At 37.7% G+C, this 19,092-nt stretch overlaps 2 protein-coding genes across 4 annotated transcripts in view; one reads left to right on the top strand and one right to left on the bottom strand.

Moving 5' to 3' along the window:
• The window catches only part of zgc:136872, a 413,995-nt gene that overhangs the window by 273,973 nt on the left and 120,930 nt on the right, over positions 1-19,092 (bottom strand). The window lies entirely within an intron of this gene.
• c17h14orf132 (chromosome 17 C14orf132 homolog) overlaps positions 1-19,092 on the top strand; it is a 43,325-nt gene that overhangs the window by 22,740 nt on the left and 1,493 nt on the right. The window contains exon 2 of the mRNA XM_087290118.1: positions 16,290-19,092. This exon is cut by the window's right edge and continues 1,493 nt beyond it. Coding sequence (XP_087146244.1) covers positions 16,290-16,523 — 234 coding nt within the window. The 3' untranslated portion in view covers positions 16,524-19,092. The remainder of the gene's footprint in view (positions 1-16,289) is intronic.

Here is a 19,092-nt window from a genome sequence, read left to right as displayed (position 1 = left end):
CAAAATAAACAAACAAAAAAAAACATTATATAAAGATAAACATTTTTTGAATATTGAAATAATAATAAAGGTCAAATAATGAAAATATTGTAATATTATAAATATTGAGTTGAATAATAAAATTAATTAATAAAAGTAAAATAACATTATTTCAAGGTCATAACTGATAACTAAAGCCATAAAACTAAATTTGTGTTTGTGACCAGAAACACAAAATTAAATAAATACACATGTATTAAGTTTTTTAATGTCCATTTTTATTGTTTTATACTTAGAAAAAACTATGAATATCTATTCTTATTATTTACTTAACTTTTACATCATGATTATACACACCTTTTGCAGTTTTGGACATGCAAACAAATGCCAACTGACCCAGCCGGGACTCAAACCAGCGACCTTCTTGGTGTGAGGCCACAGTGCTAACCACTTAGCCAACGTGTTGCCCATACCACAAAATCTTAAAATAATTTTAAAAAGAAACAAGGAAATAAACTTCAAAATGAAAACAGAAAGATACCAAATAAAATGAATTATTACTACTAATATCCCAATGCTAATATAACACTGGACTCAACTCTGATTATATTTAGTATTTAAATGGATTTCGACATTAAATGTGACTTCAATAAAGACTGCAGTATTTTCCACATGAGTAACTGAGTGCAGAAGTAGGTCAATAATATTAAGAGCTCATTGTGATGACAGAGAGCCGAATACTGTGTGGATTTAATTCACATTAAGAGCTCCACAGTCAAGTTTTCATACGGCTGTAATGAAGCTTTTGTTTAAAGCGTTTTCCCTGGACAGTCATGCCTTTTTCCCCACTTTAATTTCTGTTAAAGGCTTAAATATTGAAATGGCATTACAAAAGTGTGAGTAGATGTGTTTTACTACGAACAGGTTTCAATGCTGAATTTTCAATTCTGTATCAGTTCAAATTGTTCATTACGACTAATAAATAAATAAATAAATTGTTTATTTTATTGATAATGTATGCAGGAAAACACTATTGTAAATTTGACTACTCTCAGAACATTTAGGACTTACAGTTGAAGCCAGTAATATTGGCCCCCTTCAAGTTTTTTTTTTCCTTCTTTTATTAAATATTTTCCAAATGATGTTTAGTTTAACTCTTTTTATTGACAATTCTCAATCAGAGAGTTAGCACAAGTGAGGGAAAGAAAAACCACATCACATTATTTTCACAACGTTGAGGAGAGAAATACTGAGTGGTAATTCAACACATTCCCTACTCTCTGAACCATATTGAGATGGAAATAAAGAAAGTAAACAACAACAACAATAAAAAAGGAACAAACAAACCAAACAATAACAAAAAAAAACATACACAATGATAAGAATAAATTAACAAATGGCACCAAAGTAGGCTATTACCATTAAATGTAAAATATCACGCAATTTCTTTTCCTAATACACTCTTAGATAAGTTTGTATCATTCAAAAGCAAGAGGGGGAGATTTATTGCCATACTACTGAAAGCAGCAGCAGATAGTTCAGCTGAGATCAGGAAAATAAAATAAAACCTTTGAAATTGAACTCTAGAGCTGCGACTCAAAACCAACACATATCAGTGATTTAGCATCTACATTTAATAAGGCTAATGTTAAACCTTATTTCGTTGAGTGCACTGAGTGCGCTATTCTGTGCTTCTGAATGGCTGTATTTAAATTTCCGTCGTGTTTCTTCTGGTGCAACAGCTAAATTATTAATCTCAATCTGTCTCTCATTTCGGAGTCTGCTACTGTCCACCAGAGGTTGCGTTTCACAGACGCACACGCCTTGAGAGCCTTCCTGACTAAATGAATGAAATACGTGGTTTTCCAGCAAGGCAGCCCGGGATGTTGAAATATAATTGGCTAAACTGCCATTGGACAGTTAAAAGGACCAAAATAAAGCCGTTCCAACAATACCTGCCAACCCTCACGTTTTTCCAGGGATTCTCCTGTATTTAACAGTTCTATCCCGCTATCATCCCGTAAAGGTATTTTCCCGTATTTCTCCTGATTTTCAGTGTTTCTCTAAAGGGTGGCAAGAAACATTAACGAGCAGATCCTCCCTATACGCAACCCATACCGCCGAACCACCAGGGGGCGTCCCTTGCTCTTAAATGTGAGTCTGTTCTGTGCTTTCGCTTTGTTTAGGCTTGAAACACTTTGAAATAAATATGAAAACGGCGCGATTCCCTTTCCTTTTTATTACAGGTGCTGTCGCCCCTCCTGTGCAATCCTCAAAACAGTCAAATAATGGTGCAGGACTGTCAGCTGACGCGGTCCATAGTGATAAATACACGCTGTTTCCTAAACGGATTCTGTACACGCGATTTGAAGCGGTGCTAAAGTCTGGGTGTTGGGTGCGTGTTTAAACAGACATATACACATAATTAATAATAATAACATATGAAGATGTCGATCTTGATGTTTTTTTTTTTTCAAACACAACTTATTTCGTCCTAAATTAGCATAAAAAGTTAGGAAAACAGTTGAATGTTTTTATCATAACATTAGATGTGTGCATTTTTAAAGTGACACCTGCTATTTAATGTAATTTTTTTTTTAAAATCGAAATAAATAAATCATTTATTCGTTGCTCATTAATCAGAATGTGTAAGTTATACAGTAAAGAAACGGCTAATGAGATTGATAGCTTGATTCTATTTCATTATAATAGCTATTGATTTTAATAAGCTGAACTGTTTGCAAATGTATGTGCTGCTAATGTGTATATTTATTTTACATTTTGTTATCAATAATAATAAAACATATTCTGACCATTTAGCTGTTTATTTACAATGAAACAGCTCCAAATGAACATGTTTAGTAATTTGGGGATTTTTTAAAGGAGGGCGGGGATATTTTCACATCCCAATGTTGACAGGTATGGTTCCGGCACCCTCTGTAACAGACATTTTCAACGCAGAATATCTGACTTCAGCATTGTTTTTCAGATAAATAAGATGTTTCTGAAATATTTGAACACATATTATGCTATTTTTATGCTTTAGAAATTTTTTTAAAAATTACATACAGCAGCTTTAATTATGTCCGGATAGTTTTAGTTTCTTTCTTTAGTTTCTTGTTTTATTTCATTTAACTTTATTTTATCTTTTTTTGTGTGTGTGTGACAGGAGTCTTGAAATAGAGATACTTTGCACTATAAACTGACACAAAGAAAACAAAACAAGCAAACAAACAAAGCCTTTACAGCTGAAACTTGAGATCAAAAAAATACCTAGGTTAAAAAAGAAGCAAATGGTATAAATCTTTTATATAGTGATAGCCATTACCTGAGGTCAGGGTTAAAATGTTTTGATGTTTTTTGAGGATGCAGAATCTGTAATATATGCACATTACCACCACTCCAGCATCTATCAGCGATAATGGTGTTTGTGTACATCTAACCCTCTATAAGCATCATTAGCCGTGTATTTATTATTCATCTGGCAGAATCGATAGAGTGAATGTTGAGGTGAACGGTTCACGTGTACTCTGTAAATACAGAGGTCTGGAAGAGGCTCATTGAATAAACAGAGATAATGCAAACCAGGAATATCATCAGACAAATAAAATAAAATAAAATAAAATAATTAAAAATAAAATGTAAAATGTAAATTTTAAATTAAATTAAATTAAATTAAATTAAATTAAATTAAATTAAATTAAATTAAATTAAATTAAATTAAATTAAATTAAATCAAATCAAATTAAATTAAATTAAATTAAAAATAAAAAATATAAAAAATTAAATTAAATAAAATAAATAAATAAATAAAATGTAATAAAATAAAAAAGTTAAATAAAGATCCTCATCTGGGAGTTGCTTTGGACACAAGAGTCTAATTAAGAGTCTAATCTAATTAAATTTTATGTAAATTAAATGAAGGGCATCACGGTGACACAGTGGGTAACACGATCACCTTACAGCAAGAAGGTCAAAAGTTCGAGCCTCGGCCGGGTCAGTTGGCATTTCTGTGTGGAGTTTGCATGTTCTCCTCGTGTGGCACGAGTTTCCTCCGGTTTACCCCACAGTTAAACCACATGCGATATAGGTGAATTGGGTAAGCAAAATTGTCTGTAGTGTATGAGTGTGATTGAATGTGTATGGGTGTTTCCCAGTGATGGGTTGCAGCTAGAAGGGCATCCGCTGCGTAAAACATGTGCTGGATAAGTTGGCGGTTAATTGAGATTTTGGAGCCAAATAGGGAGGAAAATGACCTAACATCATTACCATAGACTGTAAAATATATGGACATAGGATCCGGGACGTCACCCATAGGTTTCTGAAGAGCGCAAAAGAAGCCAAAAGTAGGCGGGGACAACCGTCGCCATTTTGTTCGTGCGTCATCACACCCACGGCGGGATACCAAACAAGGGCAAAGAGGCGGAGAGTGAGCGGAGCTACAGACACCTACTGGCATTTTGCTTGGACCTGTCTTAGACACACTTTACTTTGGGAAAACGCTTAATACTTAATCACCTGCGACTCGTTTGTGTTCTGACCACATGTGCTTGGCTGTACTATATCAATAAAGTGTTTAGACTTTTATAAACACAGCTGTAATGCATTGAGCCACTAAGTATTGTTCTTATGATGTTTTCCTACAGGAGGAAATGCAAATTACTTCCAAACTCTTCATATATAGTCTGTGTTAGTAAATGCAAAGCTAATTATGAAATCCAGCGTAACACTGTATGATAACGCTTCAGATGACAGTTCTACAGTCCACATCTAATCAATCTGTCAGATTCTGCAGTGCATTACAGCTCTAAAGAACATTATAAATGATAAATGATCTTAAATAAACAAATACATGTATAGAGATGGTGTATAAGTATATAACTTTACTCACATGGGAAACGGAGGCCACGTGAATGGTTTGTGAGCACAATTAAGTGCACACAGCATCCCATATCATCCTATAATTGTAGGAAATAATCCCAAAAGGCAGTTGACTGTGTAAAGCCACAGAAAACAACACAAAAATATAATAAATATGACGAGATCAGTGGCTAATCTGCAGGATTCAGCTGAGGTGAAGTGACAGCGACAGCGTGACCTAACTGTCAATCAAGTGGCCACTCCCTTAATTATGCAAACTTAATATAACCTAATATAAAGGAAACTGATGGGTTATAAAAAAAAAAATTCACCCCCTCACAGTTGTCATGAAGGGTAATATTAGCTGTATAAACCAAAATCGTTCTTTGTACCAGGCTGTAAACACGCCATTCTAACAGTGGGCTCAACTGAAATTTGCTCTATTATGGAGCCAGGACTAGCAGAATTGCAGTTTCAGTTACTTCTGTATTGGCCCCCCAAGGGAAAGTGGGAGGTTGCCGCTTGATCATTACTTACATTTTTACAAAGAAATTGGTAGATCTGCTGCTTTAAATGACAAAGCTAATAAAATAGAAACTATTTCTCCATTTTTCCATAAATTGCTGATCTTTGTAAATGAAGCATATGTGAGTAAAATGTAACACGCCAAAGGATTCTTTTTCGTAAATGAATCAAAATCTAACATGATTCAAAAAGATCTTTAGTACTTCTTGCGTATCAATTCAGATGTTTGATTCTGATTTACAAGCTCTCAATCTGATGCAATTATTGATTCAATTTATTGAAATATACATATATATTTTAATTTAGGCAAACAAGTGAACATTATTAATCTTTCCAAGAGAGAATTAGTTTAAAAATGATGAACCTGCAAAAGTCTACCAACCTAAAAAAGAATTATGCTTTCATCTTTCTGAAGACATTATCACTATTGCTGTCATTGCGATTTGTAATTTTGAAGACATTAAATATTTACTCCTTCATTATTATTTACATAAAAAAGTAAATAAATATAGACTAAATAAATATATCTCAATACTAAAATAAAATAGGTTAAAAGCAGGTGATGTAGTTACACCAATCTACCACCAGGAGACAAAACAGCCAGATAACACAACCTGATCTCACGAGGATTTTAGCCCCGATTTGGACTTGCCGACAGGTTTTGAGAAATCGTCAACAAATGCCTGAAATCACAGGCAAATTGGTGCTCATTCATGCGAGTAACAATTAGGTTTGGGTACCGAAACCGGTGCCATTATAGTACCTTTGTAACCGGTATGTACCGGATCAAATCAGCACATGAATTTTGGTGCATAATATCGGTGCCACTGGTGCTGCCACAAGAATGTAAGAAGCATCAAGGGGTGCATCAAAGGCACACATAGGTACGTGTTGTCACACCATCTCTAAACATTTCATTCTAAACAACTTTGAGGAATACAGACAGATGATGTCAGGCGTTTGTTCTTGTTGCTTAGGGAACAGACGCACGCAATTCACGCAGTACAGCGCATTCGGTGAGCGAGAGCAACTCTCTTCAGATTCAACACGCATGATCACATTTATCAAAGTTGCTTAAACTAACCGCTCTAAAGCCTGTTTTACAAGCAAGGATTCTGACACAGCGACGTGAAGCAGATGCTTTAAAAAAGTTGCGTGTAAGAGGAAAACAAGTCAAACTTAATGACACATTTAAGAGCTCAAAGGCAGAGGATTGCAGTGTCTCTGACATGATCTGGCACTTTCAAAGAATACTGTAAGTACATGGACACCACCAATGCTCTGATTTTAATATGATTTAGACAACACTCTGGTTAGGAGTCTAGATTACCATGTAAACAGGGATTTTTGATTTCCTTAAAGGACCACAGACACCTGTGTCGCGACATGCAGAGGTTTTTTCCTATTCATTTAATGTGCAATATCAAATTCCATTAAAAGAGCACTCTTCCCAGTGTCCCCGTGTCAACAAACTTGGTCCCCCTCTGGCCCCCCTAAATTTGGATGCGTATTTTTGTGTCAAAATGCCACAGAGAAGCGAGATCAGCCATCGGTGGCAGGCTGCGGAGATATAACTGAGGCCTCTCCCTGTGCATTCTAGGTGTCATGTGCACTCGCTCTCTCAGGCAATTGCTTCCTCGGACACTAGTTCCCTCTGCTTTCTCGCGCACTTGCTCTCTCTGTCATGATGGTGCTGCGCGCATTAGCCTTGTTCACCGCATTCGTCAGATGTTGACGCCCAAACTGACACAGGTAATAGCGATTTTAATACTGTTAATATAGAAAGTCCTTGGCTATGCAGACGCTATTATTAATCAGAAATCTAGTGTACATAGTTTACAATAGGAAATGCAGTCTTGAATTTACAAACAGTCGGCAAGTACCAAAGAAGTCACAAAGTCATGTAAGTCATATTCAACTCGTTTAGTTTTGCCTTCATTCATTTTTGATTCCCGTCTTCAATACATGATTTATTTACAACACATTTTTAAACATAATAGTTTAACTTACTCGTTTCTAATATCTACTTTTTTATCTTCCCCATGGTGACATTCAGTGCAGAACATTTTACTAGTTATATATACCAATTATATATAACCTTTCCACAGGTTAGCAATAAGTTAATGTAATTTCATAATGCTAATCTTAAATTCATGCTAACCAACAAATGATCAAAGGAAATATATTAATGAAACTCAAATATATACAATATGAATTGATGTTTACTTTAAACTGTAATTATATTGTTCTATTAAAATTATTTTTCAAACGATTTTGCCAAATAAAAGATTTTTTTAGAGTCATCCACCCACCATCATTTTGTGGCTCAAAAGTATCGGTTCAGGTACCGTTTTGGCACCGGTACAGTTTTAGGGTGCTTTCACATCTGTAGTTACATTGTTACATGTAGTTTCATGATACATTGTTGCATTTTCTGCCGTCTTTGGGTCGTTTTTACACCACACTGCTGGCTTTGGCCCGAACCAGTTGAAACGAACCAAAATGCAGTCATCTGACAAAATCCAGATCTCTCATTGGCCAGATGTTGTTGAACATATTTCCTAAACTGCTTATTGATTGGTCAGAATTCATGTGTGGGAAAATGCCAGTGAACTCCCGCAGGTAAACAAAACCTTTTACTCTGGAGGGACGACTGTGGTGGCTGATTGTATCCCTGCTTTAGACAAACTATACATTACAAAAATAAAGCGCGGCCGCGGCTGGAAAACAGTGTTTAATGCATCGCTCGCCACTTCAGGAGGAGGCGTGAATTAATTTAGCTAAACTGCGACATGGTCATCTTGCGGAAATGTTACCAACGATCTATCAGGTAATGTTTTCCCCTCTCTCTCTCTGTTGGTAAAGCGCTGTCAACAAATATTTTTCCTCCATATCCCATAATGCACAGTGCATCAGCCTACGGCAGCTGAATTAGTCCAAAATGCGCAGTACTTTTTGCGGTTGGACCTGTTTTAGTACGAATCATATTCTCACCACAAACGAACCGCTCCAGGGTTCGTTTGAAAGCGTACCGAGACCACCTCGAGACCACAGGGGCATTCTCACCTGCCCAAAGGAACCGCACAAAAAGGGGAAACAAACTCTAGTGCGATTCAATCAAACTAAATAAGGCAGGAGTGAAAGCACCCTTAAAAGTATCGATTTAGCACCGGTATCGAAATAACCCCAATCGATATCCAACCCTAGTAACAATCACACAGTATGAACTATCAAAGACACGATCTGAGAGAATCGTTGATGAGTCCCGGTAAATTCATTCCAGTTAATTTCTGAAAAGAGAAGTTGTAACATTACCGATAAATTGCTGGAATGCTGCGCTGTGTAAACGCAGAAGGAAGATTGCCGGAAAGAGCGCGTTCACATCTAGAACGTGCTGACGCAAGACATCTGCTTTAGGCAATCAGAACACTCAGATGCATTCACGTCCGAGCAGTTTATGAAAATAAAAGCCTGTGAATGTTTTGCCAGACACATTTAGCTGCTAGATGTAGGTCAGATAATATTTCTATGTTCCTTCTTAATGCCAACTGTGTAAATAATTCTGGATAAAATGCTTACGATAAGTCGTTGTTTGTTTACCTCCAAGCTCACGCGTGTGCACGTAAAGTAGCTAGTGATAGCCAACACACACACATATTATGAACATATCGACATGCGATCCTCCATATGTTTTCATATAAGTTGTTCACAATACTGATCATCCACAGAGTTTGTGATGTAGTCAAATGTTTACAAATACAAGCGCAGCCGTTTAGAGCTCATTTCTGGTGAATAATGTCAGAATTTAACGGTATTTTGGAATGGATGTGTGAATGCTCTTTTCCGGTAAAATTCCTTAACGTCCTCGCCTGAGTGAATAGCGCTTTTTTTAATATACCAGTAAAGTCGTTGCAGGAATTTTCTGTATATTTAGCGGTGTTACTGAGTGAAAGGGGCTATAGTAAGTTTAGTGGCTCAGTTTAGTGGGTAATTCCTACAAACTCACATAAAAATGTATGATTTTTAAAAGAAGGCATTTCACCAAACCCTGCCCCGAAACCCAACTTTCACTAAGGGATGAGCAAATCATACTAAATTGCTCAAATGAGATCATACAAATTCATACAAATTAGCCACTAAATCTTGACATGAGACTGTTGAGGCCAAATCCCAATTTTATTTTTGTACCCCTACCCCTTCCCCTTATCCCTTGCAACGGAGGGTTAAGGGGAAGGGCTTCAAAATGTACCCCTTAGAATTGGGACAGCACCACAACACCTGCACACGTCATCATATGTCCTCGCAATCTCTTGCTTCATATAAGTTAAGACGATGGCAACTGCTGTAGTGATTCCAGTTGTGTTATTTTTTGGTACTTATCTTCAGGAAATCACTGAAGGCATATTTTATGTTATCATAACAATCTAATAAGGCAATAAGATCATAACAGTACTGTGTATTTACACAGTGGCCATATTCATTAATGTAAACACACCAAAACAACATTGACATTATAGTAGACACTGTAAAAAGCCCATTTCCAGACACTAGACTTTTCTGACAGGGTAGAGTGTCATCGAGTGTCAGAATGTTGTTTGACTGCTGTATTGAAGTTATTCTTAGAGATTGTAGATCGCTAATAGATCAAGAAATTTAGCGTTTTTTTTTAAAGCATGATGGTAAAACACGAACGCGGTTATGAACAGGGCTTTACATTAACACCCGCCAACCCGCCAAATGCGGGTAGATTTCGGCGATGGTGGGTAAGACAGACACTCCCACTAGCCACAATTGGCTGGTGGAAAATAATTTTCCCAGATAATAATTCTTAAAAGCAGGGTTCGACAATAAGGATGGTCCAATATGCATGCACAGGCGATCGAGAAGCAACACGACTGACAAAAATAATTGCGTTCGCAACTTCGCGCGAGCAAAGCAGGTGAATACCGGAGGAGAGGATAATCACTCGCGCTTAGGTGATGCGCGCGACTGTTTATAACGCGTGCGCGCTCCCGTTTCCTTTTGTGAAGCAACTGTGTCTAGAAACACAAGTAATGCGATCGATTCTCTTTCAAATAAAAAAAGGGAGGAACGTGCATCTACAGGCTACAGTCTTGCTGCTTTCCAAAGTTCCAGAGTTGACTTATTGTAAGCAGTGCCAGTTGCTTTCTGTTTAACCATTCTTTGAAAACATAATTTATGGGTCTATCATTAACCATGCGTGTGTGATCATCCTTTCATTATCACACAGTATGTTTTTTACCTGCTTTCTTTTGCATTAATATGGTTTAATCATCATTTTTTTTACAATAACATTGCTTTAATGGGAGAATAACTCCCCATTTATGTGTAGTTAACTGGTGATCTGGGACCTTTAGCCAGGATATATGACTGTGCATATGTTTTGATAAATAAAAAGTTTAGTATTCAGCTATATTTAGCTTGTTTTGACACATTTAAAATTTGTGGCTAAGAAATAATTAACTGTTTATTTATGGTGTGGTCAGAGATAAATTGGGTAAATCCTTCATTTTGGGCTCTGAAAATTATGAAAACTAATTGTAATATATGAAACCCTGACTCATTTGCTCATGATTATTGAGCAAGCTCATGCAAGACACACAAATAGTGAAATGAATGAGGAGGCATGTAGAGATAACGCAAACTCTAAATCAAGTCATTTTAGCATGTCAAAGTCATATTTATGTGTATAAAATATATTTTCCCAACAATAAAATTGTTAGTAATGTTGGAAAACTACTAGCCACATTGGCTGGTGGTCAAAAAAGTTAATGTTAAGCCGCTTATGAATATATTAAAACGTGTTTGTTTGTTGTAAAAATTCGTAATAATGACAAAAAAAATCTAATTAGTGGATCTCCTTTCCAAATGTTGCCTAGCCCTTGGTTTTTTGTGTGGTCCTGAAAAATCTTCGTTTGAAGGGATGTATACCCCTTTCCCTTAGCCCTAAGCCTTCAAGCTAAAGAGAATTGGGACACCACTACCCCTTCACGAGCACGCGCAAAACAAAGGGTAAGGGGAAGGGCTAAAGGGTAGAATAGGGATTGGGCCTAAATATCCTTATTCTCCACACACACGAAAAACTGTGTTATTTTTAAAGTAGCAAGCTTCCTCATACTGTATGTACAGCAGAAACGACAGACTTTCATTTCCTTTTTTTTCTTTTCAGAGGCTTTGATTGTCTGAACCAATAAATCACTTTCTCCAACCTAAATATTTATAGCACATTAAAACAGCCTCAGCTCTCCCCGCGGGCCTTGCATGTGCGTGTGTGTTTTAAACACGCCTGAGGGTTCCAAACACTTCTCCTGAGCAACAGTTGTCAGGAGGAGACAGTTTTCCTTTAACGGTGCCATTCAAAACAGACGTGAAGATGATGTGAGAAATCTTTTGTGACAGAAACACCAGCATCTCTACCGTTCGCTCAGATGCTTTAACACATGCTTTACTCCGCTGCGCCTGTGGCGGTATGTGTTCAGGCTATATAAAGACATTCCTCACATGTAATTCAGAAAATAAAACCACAAACCCAATCTTGGTTATCGTGTTTGCTAACAGTATCACTATTCCTGTTACTCAACCAGGGCTGGTGATGATTAAACCTCGATAGAGATTACACAAATAGGAATGACCTATAGCAACACCTAGAAACGTTACTTTTTTAGATCGAAATAAACGTGTAATAGCCAATGGTTAGTGTGTCAACACATCGCACTGAGGTGCTCATAGTGACCAGAGTTCTATTACCGGCTTAAAATCCTTCCCCTCTCACTTAGGGTTGGGTACTGATAATGGCACCAGTACTTTTGGAACCGGTATGCACCGGTGATCAAATCAGCATATGAATTTCGGTGCCTTATTTCGGTGCTGCAACAAGAACGTAAAGCAAGTCGTGCACCAAAAGTGCCGCTCGGCGATGCACAGCGCCAAGAATTCGCAAGTCAGCGGCTGTCCGCGACGCCCAGTCATGACTCATGACTGTTCATATTTCTGCCGCGCCACAGAGTGACATCTGAATAGTTTCATTTTAAATAACATGCGAATGTGCACGTCTGGTGTGTAATCGACTGTCATGTGCGCGCCGTGCCGCGGCTCTGAGCGGCGCTTCCGCTGATGCCCTTAAGAAGCACAAAGGGGTGTGTTAAAGGCACACGTAAGTAAGCGTTGTGTCACACCATCTCTAAATGTTTAATTCTAAACAGCTTTGAGGGATATGGATATCTCCAATGTCAGGCGTTGGTTATTTTAGCTTATAAAAGGCGAAGTGCAAAGTATGGCGCAAGCAGCGAGCGACTCGCTTCATCAACACGCATGATGGCGTTCATCTAATATGCTTAAACTAAGCATTCTAAAGTACGGCTATATTTTACTAGCAATAATTCTGACACACCAACATGCAGCACACAAATGTTGCGTGTAAAGGCTGATTTATACTTCTGCGTCAAACGCCAGTGCATACGCCGTGCATGCGTGATGCATAGCCCTACGCTGTGGCCATCGGAGTCGCTGACGTGCTCTTCTCAAAAAATGTAACTACACGTCGCAACGATGCATAGCACAAGCTCTGTGATTGGTCGGCTTGGTACCGCTGACGAGTCTGGGCGGGACCAAGAGCCGCGCGAATGGCGCAAACCCGATGCACAATTGTTTACATGTGTGGAGTCGCGTGAAGGAGCTCCGGATGGAAAGTTTTGTTTTGTGTTTACCTCATGGTTAAAGTTGTTGCACGTCCGCCGGTTCCTGCCTCAGAATGAGCGAGTTTGAGCCACTTGTACATTCATGAAGTGTTCAGGAAAAGCAAAACATCAGCGAAGAAACTCGACACAGAGGAGCATTAACACCTCACTGCCAACTAGCGTTTTGGAAGTGTTAATGCAGTCCAACAGAGAGAGCGCAGAAGTATAAATGCACAGCTACGCGCATTGCATGCATCGTGGGTTACGCCGGTCACTTGACGCAGAAGTATAAACCAGGCTTAAGAGGAGAAACAAGTCGAACTTATGAAATGTGAGGGCTCATGGAGTCAACTTAAAGGTGAGGAATGGACTGTCTTTGACAGCTTGTGACATCATCTGACACATTATCTGAATACGTTTACATGGACAACAATACTCTGATTTTAAGACAATACTCTGATCAAGAGTCTACCACGTAAACAGTGATTTTTCAATCTTAAAAGACCACAGACACAAACTGCAGAGGAAACATTTATAGGCTGGTGACGCAATGACGTTGATGGATCTATGTGCTATAACATGTAATTGGGAATCATGAATGTAACTAGAGCTGCACGATTCTGGCTAAAATGAGAATCGCGATTTTTTTGGTTAAAATACAGATCACGATTCTCTCATGATTCTGTAGATGTAAAATAAAGGTTAATGCAGGGCTCAACAATAAGGACTGCCCGATGGCCCGGGGCCAGCGTGAGGGATGTTCAGGACAGTAGAGAGAATTGTTACTGGCCCGATCAGGCCAGTGCTGCCATGTCACAAAACTTAAATTTGCCTTTGACTATTTGTCAATTACGTGCATATATAAAGTTTTAGAATTGAATAACAATTTGTGCTTTTAAGTCTTTGAATGTTTCGCCTTTTCTATGAAGTCGTAAACCCCATATTGCTTTTTGGTTCCTTTTATCTCATTGGATGTTGTGAGCACATTATTATTTTACATAACCTGGTAAAAACCAGTAAAGTGAAGAGACGGCAACATCAAATTATGAGGCTAAAAGAAAACGTCTGTTTCTAGCGTTGTGGAAGATATTTACATGGGTACAACAAGAAGTGATGTTTTGCATAGTTTTCTGTCACTTTTAGGTCAGCCACCTTTTGTTTTGCAACAAAATACCTGCACATACAGCTTTATTTTACTGCTAAATATTTTTAAAAAATTTTAAATATTTAAATTCTAGATTTACAGCATTATTTTTGACACATCATTTAAAATATGTGGCTAAGAATTAGCTATTTTTTTATTAAATTCTTTTAAGTGGGGCCAGTAAAAATTTTGGCAGGGCAAGTAAAAATCTAAACCAGTGGTCCAATCAGGCCAGTAAAAAATATCCTTAGCGTTGAACCCTGTAATATGAGTCGGCAATTACTATTGTTTTTTCTCAAACATATGGTAAAACAACAATAATAATATCATGTGTAGGTCTACTGGTTTCTATTAATAATTCTATTCTACTTATAATAATTCTGATGTTGAATTATGTTTGAGATATAGGCCTATGCTTGCAATCATTGAGAACATTATTAGACCATTTAATTCACTGGTAAAATCAACAATATATAGGCTAGAGTAGTTATACTGACGCTGTAAACATTTATTTTCATGCACAACTGTGTGTTCGATATGAAAGAAAAAACATATCAAATGCTTGTCGCAATCATAACTCTAAAATGAGACATGATTATTTAAATGAAGTGCACACTTTCAGTTTTACTTTCACTGCAAAGTGCTGTCCATACTTAACGTGCGGCATCCAAACGATCACTCTGTGCCACAAACTCAATATTATTTACAAATTTATTACCTGTTACTCACAGCAGGCTCTGTTCACTAAAGGAGACGTCTAACAGTAGGGCGCGTGCACGCACTACAGCTCACGATCAGCAGCTCACGTCCCGTGTGATTTCCCGGCCGCGAATACAGCATTATATGAAGACAAAAATGACATTTTAGGTGAATTATACCTTATAAATACAGTATGTGACTCATTCAACATCATTTGGAGGTGTCCATGTCGCTGAGCAATGTATGTGAAAGAATGAAAAAACTCGTGCAGCCGCCTTTACTTCTCTCCTGAACTTGAAAATATGATTGGCAGAATCGTAGAAATGCTGGATTAAGAACGTCTAGGGGGTCGAATCGAGATCGCCATCTTTTTACGATTAATTGTGCAGCTCTACATGTAAAAAAGCAGCTCATGTAAACACCTGAATCATATTATTGTCTCATTCGGTGTAGCCTGGTTTTAATCACAGCCATTCCACAGGTTAGTAATCTAATGTAATGTTAATAGCATAATGCAAATCTTGCATTCATGCTAACAAACAAATGATCAAAAGAAATATATCAATGCAATTCAAATAAGTAAAATCTGACTTGACGTTTACTTTAAATGTATTATAAATGTATATTTATATTGTTCAATTAGAAAGATGAAGATATATATATATATATATATATATATAGTCGATTAATTTTGTGGCTAAAAAGTATCGTTTCAGGCACTGCTTTGGCACCAGTACCATTTTAAAAGCATCAATTTAGCACCGGTATCGAATAAAAAAAATAACGATACCCAACCCTAGGGTCAGCACATCGCACTGAGGTGCTCATAGTGAGCAGAGTTCGATTACCGGCTTAAAATCCTTCCCCTCTCACTGCTCCCCACACTTTCCTATCTCCACTCCAGAGCAGGATTCCTGCGATGACCACCAGCGCAATACCGCCGCAGTTTCAGTTTAAACTTAGTAAAGACAAGCTTCTTTGGCGATGATGTATAGTGTTAGATTTTACATTTAGCAGTCATTTGTGCTGAACACACAGTGAATGCATCAAGATTTTGGCTACTAAACAGTTGATCTATTCCGAGTCTTTTAGCACTAGATTAATCTCGGCTGGCGGATCAACATTCATCACATGATTTCTCTCATCGGTAACATTATTTGTAACTATATATATATATATATATATATATATATATATATATATATATATATATATATATATATATATATATATATAATTTAAACAATAACAAAAGGCACAGGAACAAAGCAGAGTATGCTAACGCTCTACGAAATAAAACGAAACGGTAACCCATTTAATTACAATTTTTTTTAAAAATCAATTTGCAGTGTGTAGTGACCGTGTCTATGTGTGTTGTGTTTCAGCTGCCAGTGATGAGCGGTGCGTTCATGGATGCGTCTCCTCTGGACGACTGCAGCACGGAGCACTCGCTCTTCAACTCATCCGCCAGTGTAAACGCAGGAGCCGCAGTTTCAGCCCCAGCCCAGCAGGAGGAGCAGCACCGAGTGTCTAGTGACGCTGTGTGGCTGTGGATCGCCATCATCGCCACTATCGGGAACATTGTGGTCGTCGGCGTCGTGTACGCTTTCACTTTCTAAAGACGAAGCATCGGATGCACTTCGAATACATACAATTGAGGTCAAAATTATTTGCACTCCTGTGATTTTATTTTTTTTCTTTGTTAAATATTTCAGATTCAGGAATTTTTCACAGTATTTCCATTAATATTTTTTCTTCTGGAGAAAGTCGTATTTGTTTTATTTTGCCTAGAATAAAAGCAGTTTTAAATTTAGTTAAGCCCTTAAATGTCACTTTAAGCTGAATACTAATACCTTGAAAAATATCTGGTCAAATATAATGTGCCGTCATCATGGCAAAGATGAAATAAATCAGTTATTAAAACTATTACATTTAGAAATGGGTTGAAAAATTCTTATCGTTAAACAGAAATTGGGGGGAAAAATAGACAGGATTGAATTCTGACTTCAACTGTATGTTTCAGTCCAGCTATTTGTATGCGCAATTGTAAATAATTGCATTGATTCTTGATGGAAACAGCAAAATGCTTGATGGAAATGCCAAGATGCACATAAATTATGAAAATGTGCATAAAAAACACAGTTTAAGTAGGATAAACTTTTTATTCCATAAGACAAAATGTGCATAAACTATGGAAATATCCTAAATATAGTATATTTCCTAAAACTACGGAAAAGAACTATGGAAATACTTTTAGCGAATAAATTCCAGAATGCAGATTTAATTAAAATGCTGATATGACTCTGCTATACTTTAACGCCCCATTCACACGGGGCTTCTGCGTCAATGCTTGACTGAAGGCGTGTCTGAAGTTGGGGCTGAAGCGGTCGTCATAGAAGCGTCAGCCAATGAAATTCAGTCTGCAATAGGCCACTGTCTAGCTGGTGTATTTGCATACAGCGATCTGATTGGCTGACGCTTCCATCTGCACTTGAAAAGTTGAGCTAGTCCCAACTTCTGCAGCGAACAACGCCTCTGAAGCTGCGCCGACAGATCCAGAATGCAGTTTGGCAATGCTTGACGTCACCCATTCAAAGTGAATGGGAAGCGTTGACGCTGACGCTGACGCCCCGTGTGAATGGGGCGTAAGAGATCATGTGATGATGGAAAAAAAAAAACATGTGCAATGGACAGCATTAATGGACCAATCAGTGGGTCCAAACATCATCACAGTGCTTCAGTATTACTATTCTACTATTATTATTCCCTCCAGCGCTCCCGTCTCATGCCTCCAAAAGCCACCGCATTCACCACTTCATTGCATTTCGTCTTCGTCTTTTAGGCCGTACTCACACTAGGTACAGTTGCCTCGAACCGGGCCAAAGCACGCTTGTCCCCCCTCCCGTCTCCCCCGACGGCCCGCGCTCACACCATATCGGGCCTCGGCACGCTTACGTCATCGCTGCTGCTCTGTTCAGTGAGAAGCGCTCTCTATGGCAAGCCTTTATAGCATTTAAATCTTTGTTCTGACTCCATAAATATATTAGAGATCTCTCTTATTATATTTTGACTAGTCATAATTATAATTCCACTACTCAGAATGACAATTAGAGATATCTGCAATTACAATTGTACTAGTACGAAATCAGATTGGAGATATCTGCAAATATATTATGACTAGTCATATTCCTCCATTGACTTCCATTGAAAAACATTTGCAGATATCTCTAAATGAATTTTGACTAGTAACAATTGTAATTAGAGATATCTCTAACTGAGTTCTTACTGGTAATAATACATTTGGAGATATCTTTAATTCATCATATTTAGAGATATTTACAAATATATTTGAAGATATCTCTAATTAATTTACTAATAGTCGAATTACAGTTGTAGATATCTTGAATTGGATTTTTGACTAGTAAAAATTCATTTGGAGATATCTCTAATTACAACTGTGACTAATCAAAACTTATTTAGAGATATCTGCAAATATTTTTTAATGGAAGTCAATGAAAGAATATGACTAGTCAGTCATAATATATTTGCAGATATCTCCAATCTGACTAGTCGAATTATGATTATGACTAGTCAAAATATAATTAGAGATATCTCTAAATATATTTATGGATAGTCAGAACAAGGTTTAAATGCTAAAACGGCTTGCCATACGCTCTCACCCATAGCACAGTGGAGATTTCTCTAGTTATATCCTTTCAGTCGGTTTGATATGCAGTGACATGCAGTCAAATATTTCGCCAAACAGTCCTTTGGGATGCGGTGACACGCAGTCAGATATTTCACTGAACAGATCCGCCACTTTTGGCGCTCATAAACAATCATAAAGCTCTCGTGCTGCAGGAATGAGGAGGTCTGCTGAAGGTGCAGCTGTCGTGCAGTGAGGGGTTTGTGTCTTTAATAAACTACGGCAGTTTGCCTTCACTGAACAGTAAGAATGATTAATAAATCCATATGAAACAGTCCCTTAAAAGTCACGTCTCGCTTTTCAGTTTTCAAAGCCCAAGTGAACCGCGCTCAGGCACACCTCTTCCAACCGGGCCAGGGCCGGCCAAGTAAACCGTGCTTGAGCCCGATTAAGCGCACTCACACTTCTCAAACGATCCGGGAAACGGGCCTGGGCACAGTACGGATGGCATAGCGTGAGTACGCCCTTAAGGCTCCAGAAAA

This window comes from Danio rerio, chromosome 17, assembly GCF_052040795.2.
Source record: "Danio rerio strain M-AB ecotype USA chromosome 17, GRCz13ab, whole genome shotgun sequence".
NCBI classification, from domain to species: Eukaryota; Metazoa; Chordata; class Actinopteri; order Cypriniformes; family Danionidae; genus Danio; species Danio rerio.
Note: the sequence above shows the minus strand (reverse complement) of the source record. Positions and strands in the feature narration are given on the sequence as shown.